We start from the raw sequence: 16,157 nt of genomic DNA, 5'->3' as shown, positions 1-16,157 counted from the left end.
GGCAGTATTTGCAAAGCTTACTGATCTAATCTTTTTTTTAATTGATCTAATCTTAAACTAAATTTATTGTGTTTTCTTTAATAATGTTTACATAATTTTGAAGTGTAATAAAATGTCTTTTCAATAAAAAATCTGCATAGGCCAGGGGTGTGGCTCAGTGGTAGAGTGCTTCTTTATGAAAAAGCTTCAAGGGCCAGGGATTTAGCTCAGTGATTATGCTGCCTGATGCACAAGTGCAAGGACCGGAGTTCGATCCCCGGTACCAAAAAAAAAAAAAAAGAAAAAGAAAAAGCTTCAATAATTTGTACCTTGGGTTCCTCTTGGGAAGAAACTCAATTTTATTCTTTTTAGGTTGTGCTCTCCAGTCTCATCTCATCCCACTGGCTTTCAATTGATGCCTAAACATATACTCAAAATCTTAGGACTAAGAAGGTAGTCAGAGAGACTAATAGAGCCTAGATTTTCCTTTCTACCTTAACAAAAATATATATTTAAAAAATGATATTTAGACATTGGACAATAAGCAGCACAGAGAGAGAAATGAGATGAAGAGACTTCATGATTGTCTAGCTTACTGGGAGAGAGTTTCTAGTCCAGGAAGGTGAAGCCCTGGTAAAGTCCCTCTGTACCTCTGGGTTGAGGAAATGGAACCGCGAGTTCAGGGAAGCCATATGGCTAGAATTCACAAAGCAATTGTCAGGGAGGAGAGGGCTTCACAGAGAGGATGCTTTTGAGCTCTTCAGAGGGTCTCTCTTGCATGTTTAGCTGACCACTGAGCCATGAATGCATGTGTGCGAGGATCCTACTTGAGCCCAGGGAAGAATGCCTGAAAGGAGTAGGTAGAACAGTCCCTGAAATTTAATGGCTGGGAAAGGTTTGTGTTCCCACCAGCCAAAATGAAATGATCTGGCAATACATGGGGCAGCTGGCAGAATTTGGGAGTGGAGGAAAATTAGCCCTGGAAATCAAAGGTGCTCTGGTTCTGCCTACTCAAAAGTATCAAACAGTTTTCAGGAAACAGAACTGCATCATAGAACTCAACTGTATCAAAGCTCAGGAGCATTTAAAATAATATAAGAAAATGGAATGCCCAGCAAAGCAAAATTCACAACGTCAAAAAAATTCACAATGTCTAGTGTACAATTAAAAATTACCAGGGATACAAAGAAGCAAAAACCTAAACCTAATAATGAAGAGAAACACCAATCAACTAAAATTGACCTAGAATTGAAACAGAAGAAAGAATTACTACACGGCATGTTAGAAGTTTTTATAACTATGACCATAGTCTCAAGAAGGTAGATGAAGAAAGCATGGGCATGTTAAAGTGAGACATCAAAGATAGCAAAACAAAACCAAATTGAATTTCTGGAGTTGAAGAAAAAGTCTGTAGTGAAAATATATTGGGTGACATTAACAACAGATTAGACATTGTAAAAGAAAAGATTAGTAAACTAAAAGATATAGCAGTTGGACCTCACATGAAATGCAGAGATTAAAAAAATGACTAAAAAAAATGAATAGTTTATCAGTGAGCTGTGAATGAGCTAAAAAACATGTAATTAGTGTTCCCAAAGCAGAGGAGAATGAAGAGAGACAGAAGAAAATTTGAAGAAATAACAACAAAAAATGAAATAAATTTGGTAAAAATCTTAGGATTAAAGGAATCTAAAAGGCTACTTGATGTAGTCACTCATCTGACACTGGGATTCCTCCAAAATATCCTGGCCATTCTTTGGGAATGTGATTTTGAAGGCACCCATCCTTCCTCCGTAAGTCCTAGAACACATGCTGTTACTGTTCAAGGTTACCACTGAGCTGGGAGCAAGGGAATGATACTAAGATCTAAGTTACAGCACCAAGTTTGCTGTTCTCACCGAGATTTAGGCACCTTGTCTTGAATTAGTGCCTACAAGCCTTGGGTTAATTTCTGGAGTTTGGAAAAATTGAGTCTGGTAATATTTTCCAGTTTTTGACAAGTTCTCTTTTTCCTGTGAAGGGCAACAGTTTCCTGTCTCTGAATGTGCTTGGCAATTTCTTTTCCAGATCTGGACATTTCAAATATTGTGATATGGTAACTGTGGGAATCAGATTCTCCTCCTTTCCCTGTCATTGCTGTTCTGGCTTATTGAGGGCTACAGGTCTCCATTTGTTTAGTAACAATGGAGGATTGTTATCCTCCCTTACACAGAGGAAGATTCTCATGTAGTTTATACAAAGACTTATGACCTGATAAGGATGTCCTTAATTAAGTAAGTTTGTTTGTTTTGAATTCTTTGTCTTTTTAAAATCTTTGATAGGCCATGCCTGGGAAGCCTCTGTGCCAGCTCCTCAGTTAATCCCTGGTAGATCAAAACACATAACTCTGACTCAGAGGACAAGGTATTTATTTGTCCAGCCTGGTGCCAGTATGTCACATAGGAATATGGGTGGCCATCCCTGTAGCTGTCTGCTATGGGACTGAGAGATGGGAAAATGTACCCGCTCTAAAACTCACCAACACTTGCTGATCTCTTTCTTCATCAATATCCTCCTTATCATTCCAAGTTGACTCCAAAATTCATAAATAGCTGATGCTGACATTTCTTGCTAGGCTAATGACTGCTATGGCAAAGAGACTGATTCTTGAGCTTCCTACTCTGCCATCGTTCATGATGTCATCAGGATTGAGACTTATCATGCTGATTGGGCTCTCATTCTTTTGTAGGAGAAAATTTTGTTTCAGAAGTCTTTTAGTTAATATTTTTGCCCTTGACTGTGGTTAAATGTGGGTAAATCTTTTTTCTTTTGTTCCCCTTACCACTTTGCAGACTTTAAATCTGAAGCATTGGATTTCCCTTTAGCTCTAGGAAATTTATCATTTTTCTCTTCTAAATTTACTCCCTTTTGTGCATTTTTACTTTCTCTCCTTTTGAAATGCTTTTCAAATGATAGCATTTATGGGATCAATCTCGCATCCTGTTTCTTTCATCTTTTGTCTCTCTGTTTGGAACTCTCTTTTATTTTCCAAGTTGAAATTTAGTTGTTAGCCATTTATTATCTGGTCTTTAAGTAAAATGTTTTATTTTATTGTTCACATTTTTCATCTCCAATCACTTTTTTTCAATTGTACCTTATCCTTAATTGCCTGTTGTTAGCTTATGAATGTCTCTCAGAGTAGCAATTATAATTTAAACAATTTTCTCTTATGTTCTTTCCATTCTTTGAGGTTCCTTTTGTATCAGCATGCTTATTTTATTTTGGCTTCCCTTTCTGTCTGTGTTGTTGTTTTTGTTTTGTCGATTTTCCTAAGCATCTTGTGAGCATTGGTTCCATGTCTGTATTTCTGAGAGACCACACTGTTTTGTTGATCAGTAGACAGTGCATACATGAGGTAATTGTGGTTGTGTGGATCTCATTTAAAGAGGTCTTTCCTCTGAGAGTAAGGGCCACTGCAGGCTATGCCTAAATGAATGGCTCTGTTAAACATGGGCTCCCCTTGAGTGTGCATGGGAGGGGAGGAGGAAGTCTTTTCCTTTGGGGAGGGCACTGTGGCTTGTTTCATGGATTATATAGGCACTGGACCCATAGAGCATGTGTTTAGTCATCTCTGTCCCTGCTGTGTCTTTTCCAGAGCTCCAACACCTCCTCTACATACCTTCCAAGCCAAACTTCCATAAATGAAAACAGTTCAGAGAATCCACAAGGAGGCAAATCTTTCTTATATAAAACTGGCTTTCAACTCCATTTTTGAGGAAGACTCCCGTATACAGAGGGGGATTCCCTGTACATGGGCTGAAACCTGCTGGATTTTTTTTGTTCCATTCCCTATGTTTGTACACCCATAAATGGAGCTTTAAGAACTGTCCTCTAAAGTGGCAGGCTAACTGTGTCCCCTTCAATCTAAGTCCTATATATGGTAGTAATAAAATTTGAATTAGTGTTTTATTATGTACTTAATTTTTCAAAAAGAAATGTACTATTTGGACTCAGTTATCTGAGTTTGTGATTTTTAGGTCACTGACTGCTTTCTTTCTCTTGAACAGGGATATTAGTTCTCTTGTGAGCCAAGTGATGCCAATTTTTGCTCCTTTTCATCTATTTGATGCACTAGCAGTGAGTATTTGGAGTGATTTTGCTCTATCATACATAGTAATATATGTCTTATGTTTCTATCTTTTTAAATTAAAAATTGAATGTCTGTGATTTCATTTGTGAAGAGTGATCTCTTGCTTCAAGCATCCTGAGCATTTCAAAGGAAGATGAGTTACTTAGGAGTATATCCTCTTAAGGTGGAGGAGATCTGAGTTCTCTACCTCCTCTGACTTTACCTGGTACCTGACTGCCATGAGTGGTGTCCTGGCCAAGTGGTGAGGAGACCGCTCCTTGAATCCTCCCTGGTAGTCAGTGCTACTACCTTTGAGTCAACTCTACCTGTTAGAAGGCCACTGTCTAGACTGGGTCTTTTGTGGATTTTTGGATATTAGAAGACCATTGGGCTATATTCTAGAATCATCTTTGGAGTATTCTTTATTACATGATTCCTAGGCCCAAATATTTGTCATGCTTTTTTTTTCCCATGGAATTTCTTCGACTTTCTCCACAACAATCTGAAGATGTGGCTCCCATGATTGGACACAGAGGGTGGTAAGAACAGTGTGGAAAAGAAGCCCACAATTGGATTAATATTTTTTAGCCATGATTTCAGACTAATTTCTTCTGAGATACCTTCAGTGTAACCTCTATTTTAAAAAATATATGTGGTGTTAGAAAATACTTTTAGTTAAGATAAATAATCAGAGATTTAAAAAGTGTTACTTGATAATTTTCTGATGAAAGCTGTTGTCGTTAACATAACTTTAGAAGCAAAATGTTTTCCTTTATCTCTCATTCAATGTGCTGTCTGCTTTAGACAGAGCTATTTGATGATGCCCAAACTTGTGAGATACTAATGTACTATTCTGAGCCTGATATGATGAGATCTGCATGGCTACAGTGTTGCTGTTGGGTTTCCTCTCCTTAGGGTACCTGTGGTGGAGTACTGAGAGGTACTGGAAAGCAAAAGATTGGTGCTATCCTGAATGCCATTGGTTACTATGTGTTTGGCTTTCCCATTGGAGTGTCTCTGATGTTTGCTGCTAAGCTTGGGATAATAGGTACGTGTTTAATTCCTCAGTGACTCACTGCAAATCTCATTTGTCATATTAAGATAAACTCCTTGGGATATAAAGTAATTGACTGGAAAGTTATTCTGCGTTTAATAGGAAAAAATATTTTCTCTCCCAGTATTTATCCAGTGTCCCCTTATACAATGCTCTGAGAGTGCAGTATTGAATGAAATCAATAGGCTTCTCAAGATGAGACTAAGATTCAATAACTATATAACTAGTCAATTACCAGGGGGCTAAGCATTATAAAAGAGAATAGGTTGCCATAAGGGTCTAACATGAAGTGTGGGAACATCTGAGCCCCACTGGCTTGCCAGAACAGCTCTCTATATCATATTTTAGCTCAGGCCTTAGACACAAGGATAAGCAGCATTTGTTGAAAAGACTTTTCTCTCCCCACCAAGTGGTCTTGGTAACCTTGGTGAAAATCAGTTGACCATAGATGTATGGACTTGTCTCATACCTATCCTGTTGGTCTATATGTCTGTCCTTAGGCCAGTACTACACTGCCTGGATAACTATAGCTTTGTAGTTAAATTTTGAAATCAGAAGTATAAATAATCCAACTTTGTTCTTCTTCAATTTTGTTTTGACTATTTGGGGCTTCTTGTAAGTCCACATGAATTTTTTTTTATTAAATTCTTTCATTGGTACATTGTAGGTATACAACACAATTACATTTCTCATTGGGAATTGTACCTTTCCATAATGCATCTTGGTTCTTATTTTTTCCCCATTCCTAGCCCTCCCTTCACGCCCTCCACCCTTCCCTATTTACAAAGACTTTATTTCCATTTCTCATCATTTTTCCTTTCCCTTCTTTCCTTTCCCCTGCCCCTCCCACTACCCCTACCCCTTTGGACCTTTTCTTCCTATTTTACATTATCGATTATTCATTCTAATCATTGGTACATTTTAGGTATGCAATATAATGACATTCATCATTGGAAATCTGCACCTTTACATAGACTCTCTTGGTTCTTATTTTTCACCCTTGCCCAGCCCTCCCTTCAACCCCTCCAATCCTCCCTATTTACAAAGATTTTGTTCCTATTTTTCCATTTTCTCATATTAATCCCATTCCCTTCTATCCTTTCCCCTAGCCCTCCCACTTCCTTCCCCTTTGCCCCTTTTCTTCCTATTTCACATTACCTATTATACATTTAGTCCTTATTTACACTTTCAGTTTCTCACACCACAGAAACTATTCAGTATTTACACATCTGTGTCCCATTTATTTCACTTAAGAGTATTGCCTCAATGTGCATCCACTTAGCTATAAATGTCTCTAATTTCTCATTTTTTATGGCTGAGTAGTACTCCATTTTCTTAAAAAACTACATTTTCTTGATCCAGTCTCCAGTTGATGTGCATTTGGGCTGTTTCCAAGTTTTACCTATTACAAACTGTGCTGCTATGAACATGGGCACACATATATCACTCTGGTATGATTCTTTTAATTCTTTCAGGAAGATCCCCAGCAGTGGAATAGCTGGGTCAAATGGGACTTCCAGTCCTAGTTCTTTGAGGTATCTCCATAATGATTTCCACAGTGCTTGCACCAGTCTACACTCCCACCAGCAGTGGAGCAGGGTTCCTCTTTCCCCACAGCCCCACCAGCATTTGTTACTGGTTGATTTCATGATAGCAGCCATTCTTTCTGGAGTGAAGTGGAATCTCAGTGTTGTTTTCATTTGCATCTCTCGAATGACCAGTGATGTTGAACATTTTTTCATGTATTTATTTGCTATTTCTACTTCTTTGTCTGAGAAATGTCTGTTCATTTCAGATGCCCATTTTTGGATTGGGTCTTTAAATTTGGGAGGTCTGATCTTTTTAAGTTCTTTATAGATTTGAGATAGTAGACCTTTGTCTGAGGAAGAGCAGGTGAAGATTTTTTCCCACATTGTGGGTTGTATCTTCACACTGCTGGTGGTTTCTCTTGCTGTGCAGAAGCCTTTTAATAAGAAGAGATCCCACTTGTTGATTGTTTGTGCTAGTTCACGGGCAACTGAGGTTTTGTTCATAAAATCTTTTCCTACACCGATGTCTTCAAGGGTTCTACCTAACCTCTGTTCCAACTGGTTCAGAGTTTCTATTTTAATATTTAGATCTTTAATCCATTTTGATTCTAGTTTAGTGCATGGTGAGAGATACAGGTCTAGTTTTAATCTTTGGCAAGTTGAAGCCCAGTTTTTCCAGCACCATTTATTAAAGAGGCTATCTTTCCTCCAGTGAGGGTGTTTGGCTCCTTTGTTGAAGATGAGATGGCTGAGGGTGTCTGGGGTTGTTTTTGCATCTTCTAATCTGTTCCACTGGTCCTCAAGTCTGTTTCTTTGCCAGTACCATGCTGTTTTTATCACAGTAGCTTTGTAGTATAGTTGCAGGTTGGGGATTGTGATACCCCCTGCCATGTCTCTGTTACCTAGAATTGCTTTTGCTATTCTGGGTCTCTTCTTGTTCCAAATGAATTTTTGGATTGTTTTCTCAAGGTCTATGAAGTATGCTGCTGGGATCTCAATTGGAATTGCATTAAATCTATATAGCAGTTTTGGAAGTATGGCCATTTTCACTATATTAATCCTTCCTACCCAGGAGCAGGGGATATCTGTCCATTTTCTGATATCATCTTCAATCTCTCTTTTCAGAATGCCATAGTTTTCAGAGAGGAGGTCTTTGATTTCTTTCATTAGGATGATTCCTAGGTATTTCAGTTTTTTGGATGCTATTGTGAAAGGAATTATTTGCCCTATTTCTCTCTCAGTGAGTCTGTCATTGGTATAGAGGAAAGCTATTGATTTTTGTGTGTTAACCTTGTAACCAGCTACTTGACTGAATTTGGTTATTAAGTCTAGAAGACTTTTGGTGGAGTTCTTGGGGTCTTCTATATAGAGTATCATGTCATCTGCAAATAATGACAATTTGACTTCTTCATTACCTATCTTTATTCCTTTTATTTCTTTCTCTTGTCTAATTGCCGTGGCTAATGTTTCCAGAACACTATTGAACAAGAGTGGTGATAGTGGACATCCTTGTCTTGTTCCTGATTTGAGTGTGAAGGATTTCAGTTTTTGACCATTTAGTATGATATTGGCTGTTGGTTTTTCATAGATGGCTTTTATCAGTTTGAGGTAGAGACCATCTATTCCAATTTTTTGAAGGGTTTTTATCATAAATGCATGTTGGATTTTGTCAAATGCTTTTTCTGCGTCTATGGAGATAATCATATGGTTTTTGTCCTTGGCTCTATTGATATAGTGTATTACATTAATTGATTTTCGTATATTGAACCATCCCTGCATCCCTGGGATGAATCCCACTTGATCAGGGTGTATGATCTTCTTGATGATCTTCTGCATTCTGTTTGCCAGTATCTTATTAAGGATTTTTGCATCTATGTTCATCAGTAAGATTGGCCTATAGCTCTCTTTTTCGGTTGGGTCTTTCTCTGCTTTGGGGATCAAGGTGATGCTTGCTTCCAGGAATGAATTTGGGAGTATTGCTTCCCTTTCAATTTCATTGAAGTGTTTAAACAGTAGCGGCAGCAGTTCCTCTCTAAATGTCTTGTAGAATTCAGCAGTAAATCCATCAGGGCCCAGGCTTTTCTTAGTTGATAAGTTTTTAATTACATTTTCAATTTCATTGCTTGATATTGGGTTGCTCAGAGTTTTTAGGTCTTCTTCGTTCAACTTTGGTAATTCATATGTATCTAGGAATCTGTCCATTTCTTCTGTGTTGTCCATCTTATTGGGTATAGGTTCTGGAAGTAGGTATTGATGATCCTCTGGATTTCTGCTGGGTCTGTTGTAATTTCACCCTTTTCGTTCCTAATTGCATGGATTTGGGCCTTTTCTTTCCTTTTTCTGACAAGGTTCACTCAAGGTTTGTCAATTTTGTTGATTCTTTCAAAGAACCAACTCTTGGCTTCATTGATTTTTTTGTATCGTTCTCTTAGTCTCCATTGCATTGATTTCTCCTCTGATCTTTATATTTCCTCCCTTATATGAGCTTTGGGGTTGTCCTGCTGTTCTTTTTCTAGAAGCTTGAGGTTCAGCATCAGGTTGTTTAATTGGGCTCGTTCTGTTTTCCTAATATGCGTATTCACTGCTATGAATTTCCCTCGTAAGACTGCTTTCATTGTGTCCCATAGATTCTGATATGTTGTATTGTCATTGTCATTTAATTGAAGGAACTGTCTGATTTCTTCTTTAATTTCCTCTGTGACCCATTGGTTATTCAAAAGTGTGTTGTTCAATTTCCACGTGTTTATGAAATTTTTTGAGTTTCTTTTGCTATGGATCTCCAATTTCATTGCACTATGGTCTGATAATATACAGGGGATAACTTCAATTCCTTTGCACTTACTTAAACATGTTCTGTGTGTGAGTATGTGGTCTATTTTGGAGAATGACCCATGTGCAGCTGAGAAGAATGTGTATTCTGATTTTGTGGGCTGGAAGACTCTGTAAACATCTGTTAAGTTCATTTGTTCAAGAGTTCGATTGAGTTCTAGTATTTCATTATTTATTTTTAGTCTAGTTGATCTATCTATTTGTGACAGTGGGGTGTTGAGGTCCCCCACTACAATTGTATTAGTGCATATATGACTTTTCATGTCTGTTAGTATTTGTTGTATATAGTTGGGTGCACTAGTGTTTGGTGCATAGATATTTATGATTGTCATCTCTTCCTCTTGGATTCTTCCCTTTACAAGGATGTAGTGTCCTTCTTCATCTCTCTTAATCAGTGTTGGTTTGAAATCTACTTGATCTGCCAAGAGGATAGCTACTCCTGCTTTTTTTCGGGTTCCTGTCACATGGAGTATTGTTTTCCACCCTTTAACTTTCAGTCTATGAGTTTCCTTTTGAATTAAGTGTGTTTCTTGTATGCAGCATATTGTTGGATTTTGCTTCTTGACCCATTCTGCCAGTCTATTTCTTTGGATTGGTGAATTGAGACCATTAACATTGATGGTTATAACTGAAACCTATTGACTTGTCTTTGCCATGACTTTTTCTTTTTGTTGGGTTCTCCCCCTTTCCATTTAATTTCTTGTCATGCCAGATGGGTTCATTCTGCTTTGTTTCCTGGGGTTGTGATCCTCAACATCTGTTCCTAGGATATTGTGTAAAATTCTTTGGAGTGCTGGTTTGGTATTCACGAAGTTCCTAAGGTGCTCTTTGTCATGAAAGTCTCCTATTTCTCCATCCATTTTGAAAGATAGTTTTGCAGGGTACATCAATCTGGGTTGGAGGTTGTTTTCTTTTAGGGCTTGGAATATGTCACTCCAAGCTCTTCTTGCCTTGACAGTTTGTGTTGAGAAGTCTGCTGTGATTCTGATGGGCTTTCCTTTGTATGTGATTTGTTTCTTTTCTCTGACTGCTTGGAGAACTTTGTTCTTCTGTTATGTTTCTGGAATCTTAACAATTATATGCCTATGTGTAGATTTTTTTTTGATCAAGGCTATTTGGTGTCCTATATGCCTCACTTATCTGTATGTCAAGCTCTTTTCCCCTGCTTGGGAAGTTTTTGGCCATTATTTCTGTGAAGAGATTTTTTATGTCATCTGCACTCTCTCCTGTTTCTTCATTGTGCCCAGTCAGTCTTATGTTATTCTTCTTTGCATCATCTAGCAGCTGCTGGATTGATTTCTCATGTTCCCTTATAATTTTGAAGCAATTTTTCTTTTCCTGGTCACTAATTGCAGTCTTGTCTTTTATATCTGAAATTCTGTCCTCACATTGGCACATTCTGCTGTGTAGACTTTCAATGGAGTTTTTCATGTCCTGGAAATCTATTTGCATCTGTTTTATGGATTCCATTTGTTTCTTATGTTGGGATTCCATCATGTTCCTGAGCTCCTCTCTAGATTTATATAATCATGTCTTGCACTAGGGGCACAATTTCTCCTGTTATCTGAGAAATTATTTCTGATTTCATTTTTTCCAGATCCCCCTTTGTTGCCAGTTCAGTGGGTCCAGGTGGTTGAGTATCAGAGTGTTTCATCTCATTTCCCTTTGGGGTTGCTGTAGGTGATCTGGAAGTCTGGTTTTGAGACTTATTTACATGTTTTCTCATTTTGACTGGGGCGGGGGGCTGTTAGCGGCTTCACGGATTACCTCCTCTGAGCTGGGAGAGGTGGGGCAGGGGCCAGGAGCAGCGGTAGGGATGGTGACCCAAAAGCCCTTTCCTGTGGGCTGAGAGCAGCGGGAGGGATGGTGACCAGGAAGCCCCTTCCTTTGGACCAGGAGCAGTGGGACAGCGGCTCAGAAGCCCCTACCTCTGGGCTGGGAGCAGCGGGACTCAGTACCTTGGTCTGGTGTCCTCTGCATCTTTGTAGTGTGGAACCAGGTGGCTGCCTGTCTGTAGCGGGGTGATTCGGCGTATTCCGGGCGACTGAGGACCTTGGTAGGGGGTGGGCAGACATGCCTGTCTGCAGCGGGCTGATTCTGCGTCTTCGGCGCCACTCAGGACCTTGGTAGGGCGTGCACAGACCTGCCTGTCTGGAGCGGGCTGATTCGGCGTGTTCTGTCAGTCCACATGAATTTGACGATCAGCTTTTCTATTTCAGTATGTAAGGCTATTAGAACTTTGATCTGGATTACAATGAATCTGTAGATTGCTTTGGAAAGTGCTGCCATCTTAACAATATTAAGTGTTCCAATCTATGAAGATGGGACACATTTCCATTTATTTGTGTTTTAGTATCTTACAGTAATGTTTTTCAGTTTTCACCATATAATTTTTATTTCTTTGGTTAGATTTTTTTTTTGGTACTGGGGATCGAACTCGGGACCTTGCACTTGCAAGGCAGGCAGTGGAACCACTGATTCTTGAGTTAAATTTATTCTTGAGGTATTTTTATTCTTCTAGATGCTATTGTAGCTAGAATTCTTTTCTTGATTTTCTTTACAGATTGCTCATTGCTGGTATATTTTGTGTCTTGTGGTATCTCGAAACTTCACTTAATTCACTTGGTATCTCTAGTTTTGAGGGGGAAGCGATTTTCTATAAATAAGATCATGTAATCTGCAAACAGATAGTTTTACTCCTTCCAATTTTTGTTGCTTTCCTTTTCTTGCCTTATTGTTCTGGGAAGAACTTTAACAATAGGATTTTAACAATCTTCTATATCCTTCAGTATTTTACTTTCAATGTAAAACAATATAATAGCTAAATGTATAGGATATGGTATGATTCATAAAACACTTTTGTCAAAACTATGTTAGGCTCTTTATGTACATTATGCCACATAAATTTATGACAACTATAGGTGGATGTGGTGGTGCATGCCTATAATCCCAAGACTCAGGAGGCTGAGGCAGGAGGGTTGCTGTGAGTTCGAGACCAGACGGGGCTACATAATGAGTTCAAAGCCAGCCTGAACTACATAAGGAGACCCTGACTGGGGGGGGGGGGCTTATGACAACTGCATGAGGTAGAATATACCATTAGCTTGCTGTTATTCATGAAAAATTTAAAACCTGAAAAGGTTAAGTAATTGTTCCAAGTCCTTCAGGTATTAAGAGGTGAGGCAAGATCTGAACCCGGGTAGTTTGAGGCAAGAGACACACTTTTTACTGCTGTGTGTTGTTCCTCTCATTTGGGTTTCATGATTTTCTCATTCATTCAGTAAACATTCACTGAGTCCCTACATGTATCAGGGCCTGTGTTATCCCTGTCTTTGGGAGTTTACACTCTGCTCTTAGTTTACTCTCCTCTCTTGTTCTTTGGCATTCTTCTCATTCTCTGCTCTTGGAATGTTGGCTTCTCGGAATATAGGATGGTGGTAGTGCTTCTGCTCCTGATGTGCTTCTGCAACCCCCGCTTGGAAGTCTTGGCCTCACTCCTAGATGTTCATACTGCAGTTTTTCACAGCTGGCCTGACCTCCTGCCTGAATTCCACACTATATTTCCAGCTCTCACAGGCATTCCTGGCTGCCCTGCCAACATCTCCACCACCTGGCCTCCTTGTTGGGCCCTTTCTGATTGAGTCACACAACTTCAAGGACTCAGCCCCAATCTCACTGCCAATCTCAGATAGTTGTGTGGTGTAATATCTTTCATATCTGTGAGGGGTCCATCTCACATGCAAGAAAGGAAGAGCTGAAAGTTTGTAACAGCTATGACAATGGCATTTATCTTAGCATTTATTATCTCCAGTAAACTCTGCTTCTAACTCAATCCCTTATTGCCTCTTTAGGTGTTACCTCTCAGCATGCTTTCCTACAGAGGGAGGGAGTGGAGGTGTACAGCTCCATGCAGCTTCTGTTTTTCACACACACTTCATCCTTCTTCAAGGAAATTATTCTCAAGTTTCATCTCAGGATCGTATCATTATGTCTCTGTAGAGAATAAATGTGGTCTCAGGATGGGAGAGAGGGAAGCAAAGGGGATGAAAAAAGAATTAGGACGTGTTATGCACGTGCCATCTCCCCACTATGAATGTAATCATGTGTACTCTAAACATGAACTAAGCAAAATAAAAATAAGAAATGGAGTTTGCCCAAGACTCAGGAGCTGACGCAGAAACCACCTGCCAGTACATCCAGCACCTGGGGGCCATCTGTGTTTCCATGAGGCAGATGTTTCTCTGACACTCTAACACAGCTTTTATGTTCCAGTGTCAGATGAACATTTTGGAAAAACTTTCATCTTAGGCATGTTTTTATTAATTTTGGGCAATAATCCCATGAAAAAAAGGTTATATGAGAGGGGTGAGAAAACCAAATTCTGAAATAATTTGGCTATGGAATACAACAATAAGAAAAACATATTTAAAAATTCATCATTTGTCTGCATTGCCAATCCTTCCAGCTGATGAAATTCCAGGAGCTTGTAATGACTTAAAGCTGCATTTACCCGAAGATCCCAGCAACGTTACTATCTTAAAAATAATTATGTACAGAGATGGATAAGAAAACAGTTACTGAGCCAGGGATTTAGCTCAGTGGTTCTGCCACCTGCCTCGCAAGTGCAAGGTCCCAAGTTCAATCCTCGGTACCAAAAAAGAAAAAAAAAAAGAAAACAGTTACTAAGCAGTGTTGCTTTTCAGTCACCAACAATTTTCCTACCATATTTGTGGTCTGTACTGTATATCAATGCATGCAGAATGGATTTCTGTGCACCCAAAACAACACAGGCTTAAAGCACAGAAGATGGGAAATTTAATAGGGAATATTTATGTCATGCAGACAAATGAAATGGTTATAACTGCTTTATTGTGTGGTCATGACTTTGCTCAGAATTTGACTTCTTCCCCTCTCCTATAGCCTTTTAAAATCATGAGAATAGTGGTTTTCAGTATTTTTGGCTTTCTGGATTTCAACATTCAAGCAAAAGTTAAATAGATATTGCTGCCTTCCCAGCTTCCAGAACCATGAACCAAAATAAACCTTTTGCCCTTTATAAATTACTCAGTCTCTGGCATTTTCTTATAGCAAGGGGAAAGAGACTAAAATACCTCTTTCATCATAAAAAATAAGTATTGTTTGTATATATGGAGGCTATTAATAACTGTACGTGTTACAATTCTGAGTTCCTCTTATTATTTATGGTAGTTCTGAGTAGATTACTATGAGTTTTCCAGGTACACAATCATACATTTGTAAATCTTAATTTTATATTCTCCTTTCCAACTTTCATACCACTGATTTCTTTTTCTTGCACAATGCCTCTAGTAGTGTAATGAGTTGTGATCATAGAACTTAACATGACTTCAGTGCTAACACTTCCAGTATTTCTCTACAAGATGGGGGTTGGATTTTGGACTGAAATGTGTACATATTTGTTTTTGTTTTTACTTTAATCATGTTCAAGAAGTATCTATGGAATCTATTTTATTGAATGTTTCTAACAAAAGTGATTGTGAATTTTGTCAAGTGTTCTTTTGGTGCCCTTAAAAATGACCCTATCACTTTTACTCTTACATCTAATATAAAGATAAATGACATTAATTGGTTTCCTCATACTCAACTATCTTGATTATGTTATTTCTTTACCAAGCCTCTAGAGTCCTTCTGTTACTATTTTATTATTTAAGAATTTTATGATAAATAGGACTGATCTGCAGGGCTTTATATTTGTCTGTTTTTGTGGTACTGGGGATTGAATCTAGGGTTTTCTCACGGAGCTACATCCTCAGCCCATTTTAAAATTTTGAGATAGGGTCTTGCTAAGTTGTTACACTGGGGTTGAACATGTGATCCTCCTGCTTCCACCTCTCAGAGTGCTGGGATTACAGACATCTGCCACAGGCTCAGCTTGATCTACGGTTTTATTTTTTGTATGTCTTTGTTAGGTTTTGATATTAATGTTATGCTCATGTCACTTTTCATGTCCCTGGACAAAATACTCAATACTCACAACTTCAAAGAGGAGAGGTATATTTTGGCCTACATTTTTAAGAGGTTTCAACCCAGTCATTTGGCTTGAGGGCCAAAGTGGCACGAGCAAAGGGTCTGCCATGTAGGAAAGCTGTTCACATCATGGTAGTCGGGAAGCAGAGAGGAAAAGGAGAAATTGAGGGAGGGAGATGTACCCTACCATGTCATGTGCCGGTGACCTGCCTCTTCTATCAGATCCCACTTCCTGCCATCACATTTAGCTGTAGCACCCCTGTGATTCAATCACCTTCCAAAAGCTCCACCCATGAGTGTATGAGGCTCTTGGGGGACATCTAGACATACAACATAACTCACTTCGTATGGTCAGTTTGAAATTTTTCTTTCTTATATGCCCGGGGACAGCTTAAATAGTGTAAAAATTATCTGTTTTTCAAAAGTTTAGTGAAATTCTTCAATGAAACTCTCATGACTTGGTATCTTGAAGCTCAATGGTAGAGTTCTTGCCTACTATGCATGAGGCCCTGGGTTTGATACCCAGCATTGAAAAAAAAAATCTAATTTGAGAACTGAACAAGGGTTACAATATGTATTGAGAAAACTTTTTGTTCTGTATCTAACTAGTACATTTTTACCATTTAAAAATTTTTATTGCTTCCTCATTCTT

The 16,157-nt window shown here is 38.7% G+C and overlaps 1 protein-coding gene across 1 annotated transcript in view; it reads left to right on the top strand.

Moving 5' to 3' along the window:
• LOC101710685 (multidrug and toxin extrusion protein 2-like) overlaps positions 1-16,157 on the top strand; it is a 66,739-nt gene that overhangs the window by 47,026 nt on the left and 3,556 nt on the right. Inside the window, exons 13-14 of the mRNA XM_004868803.3 lie at positions 4,026-4,095; positions 5,003-5,135. Coding sequence (XP_004868860.2) covers positions 4,026-4,095; positions 5,003-5,135 — 203 coding nt within the window. The remainder of the gene's footprint in view (positions 1-4,025; positions 4,096-5,002; positions 5,136-16,157) is intronic.

The sequence above is a fragment of the Heterocephalus glaber genome, unplaced genomic scaffold (assembly GCF_053883595.1).
Source record: "Heterocephalus glaber isolate CG9 unplaced genomic scaffold, H.glaber_assembly_v1.0 deba00001813, whole genome shotgun sequence".
Lineage (NCBI taxonomy): Eukaryota > Metazoa > Chordata > Mammalia > Rodentia > Bathyergidae > Heterocephalus > Heterocephalus glaber.
Note: the sequence above shows the minus strand (reverse complement) of the source record. Positions and strands in the feature narration are given on the sequence as shown.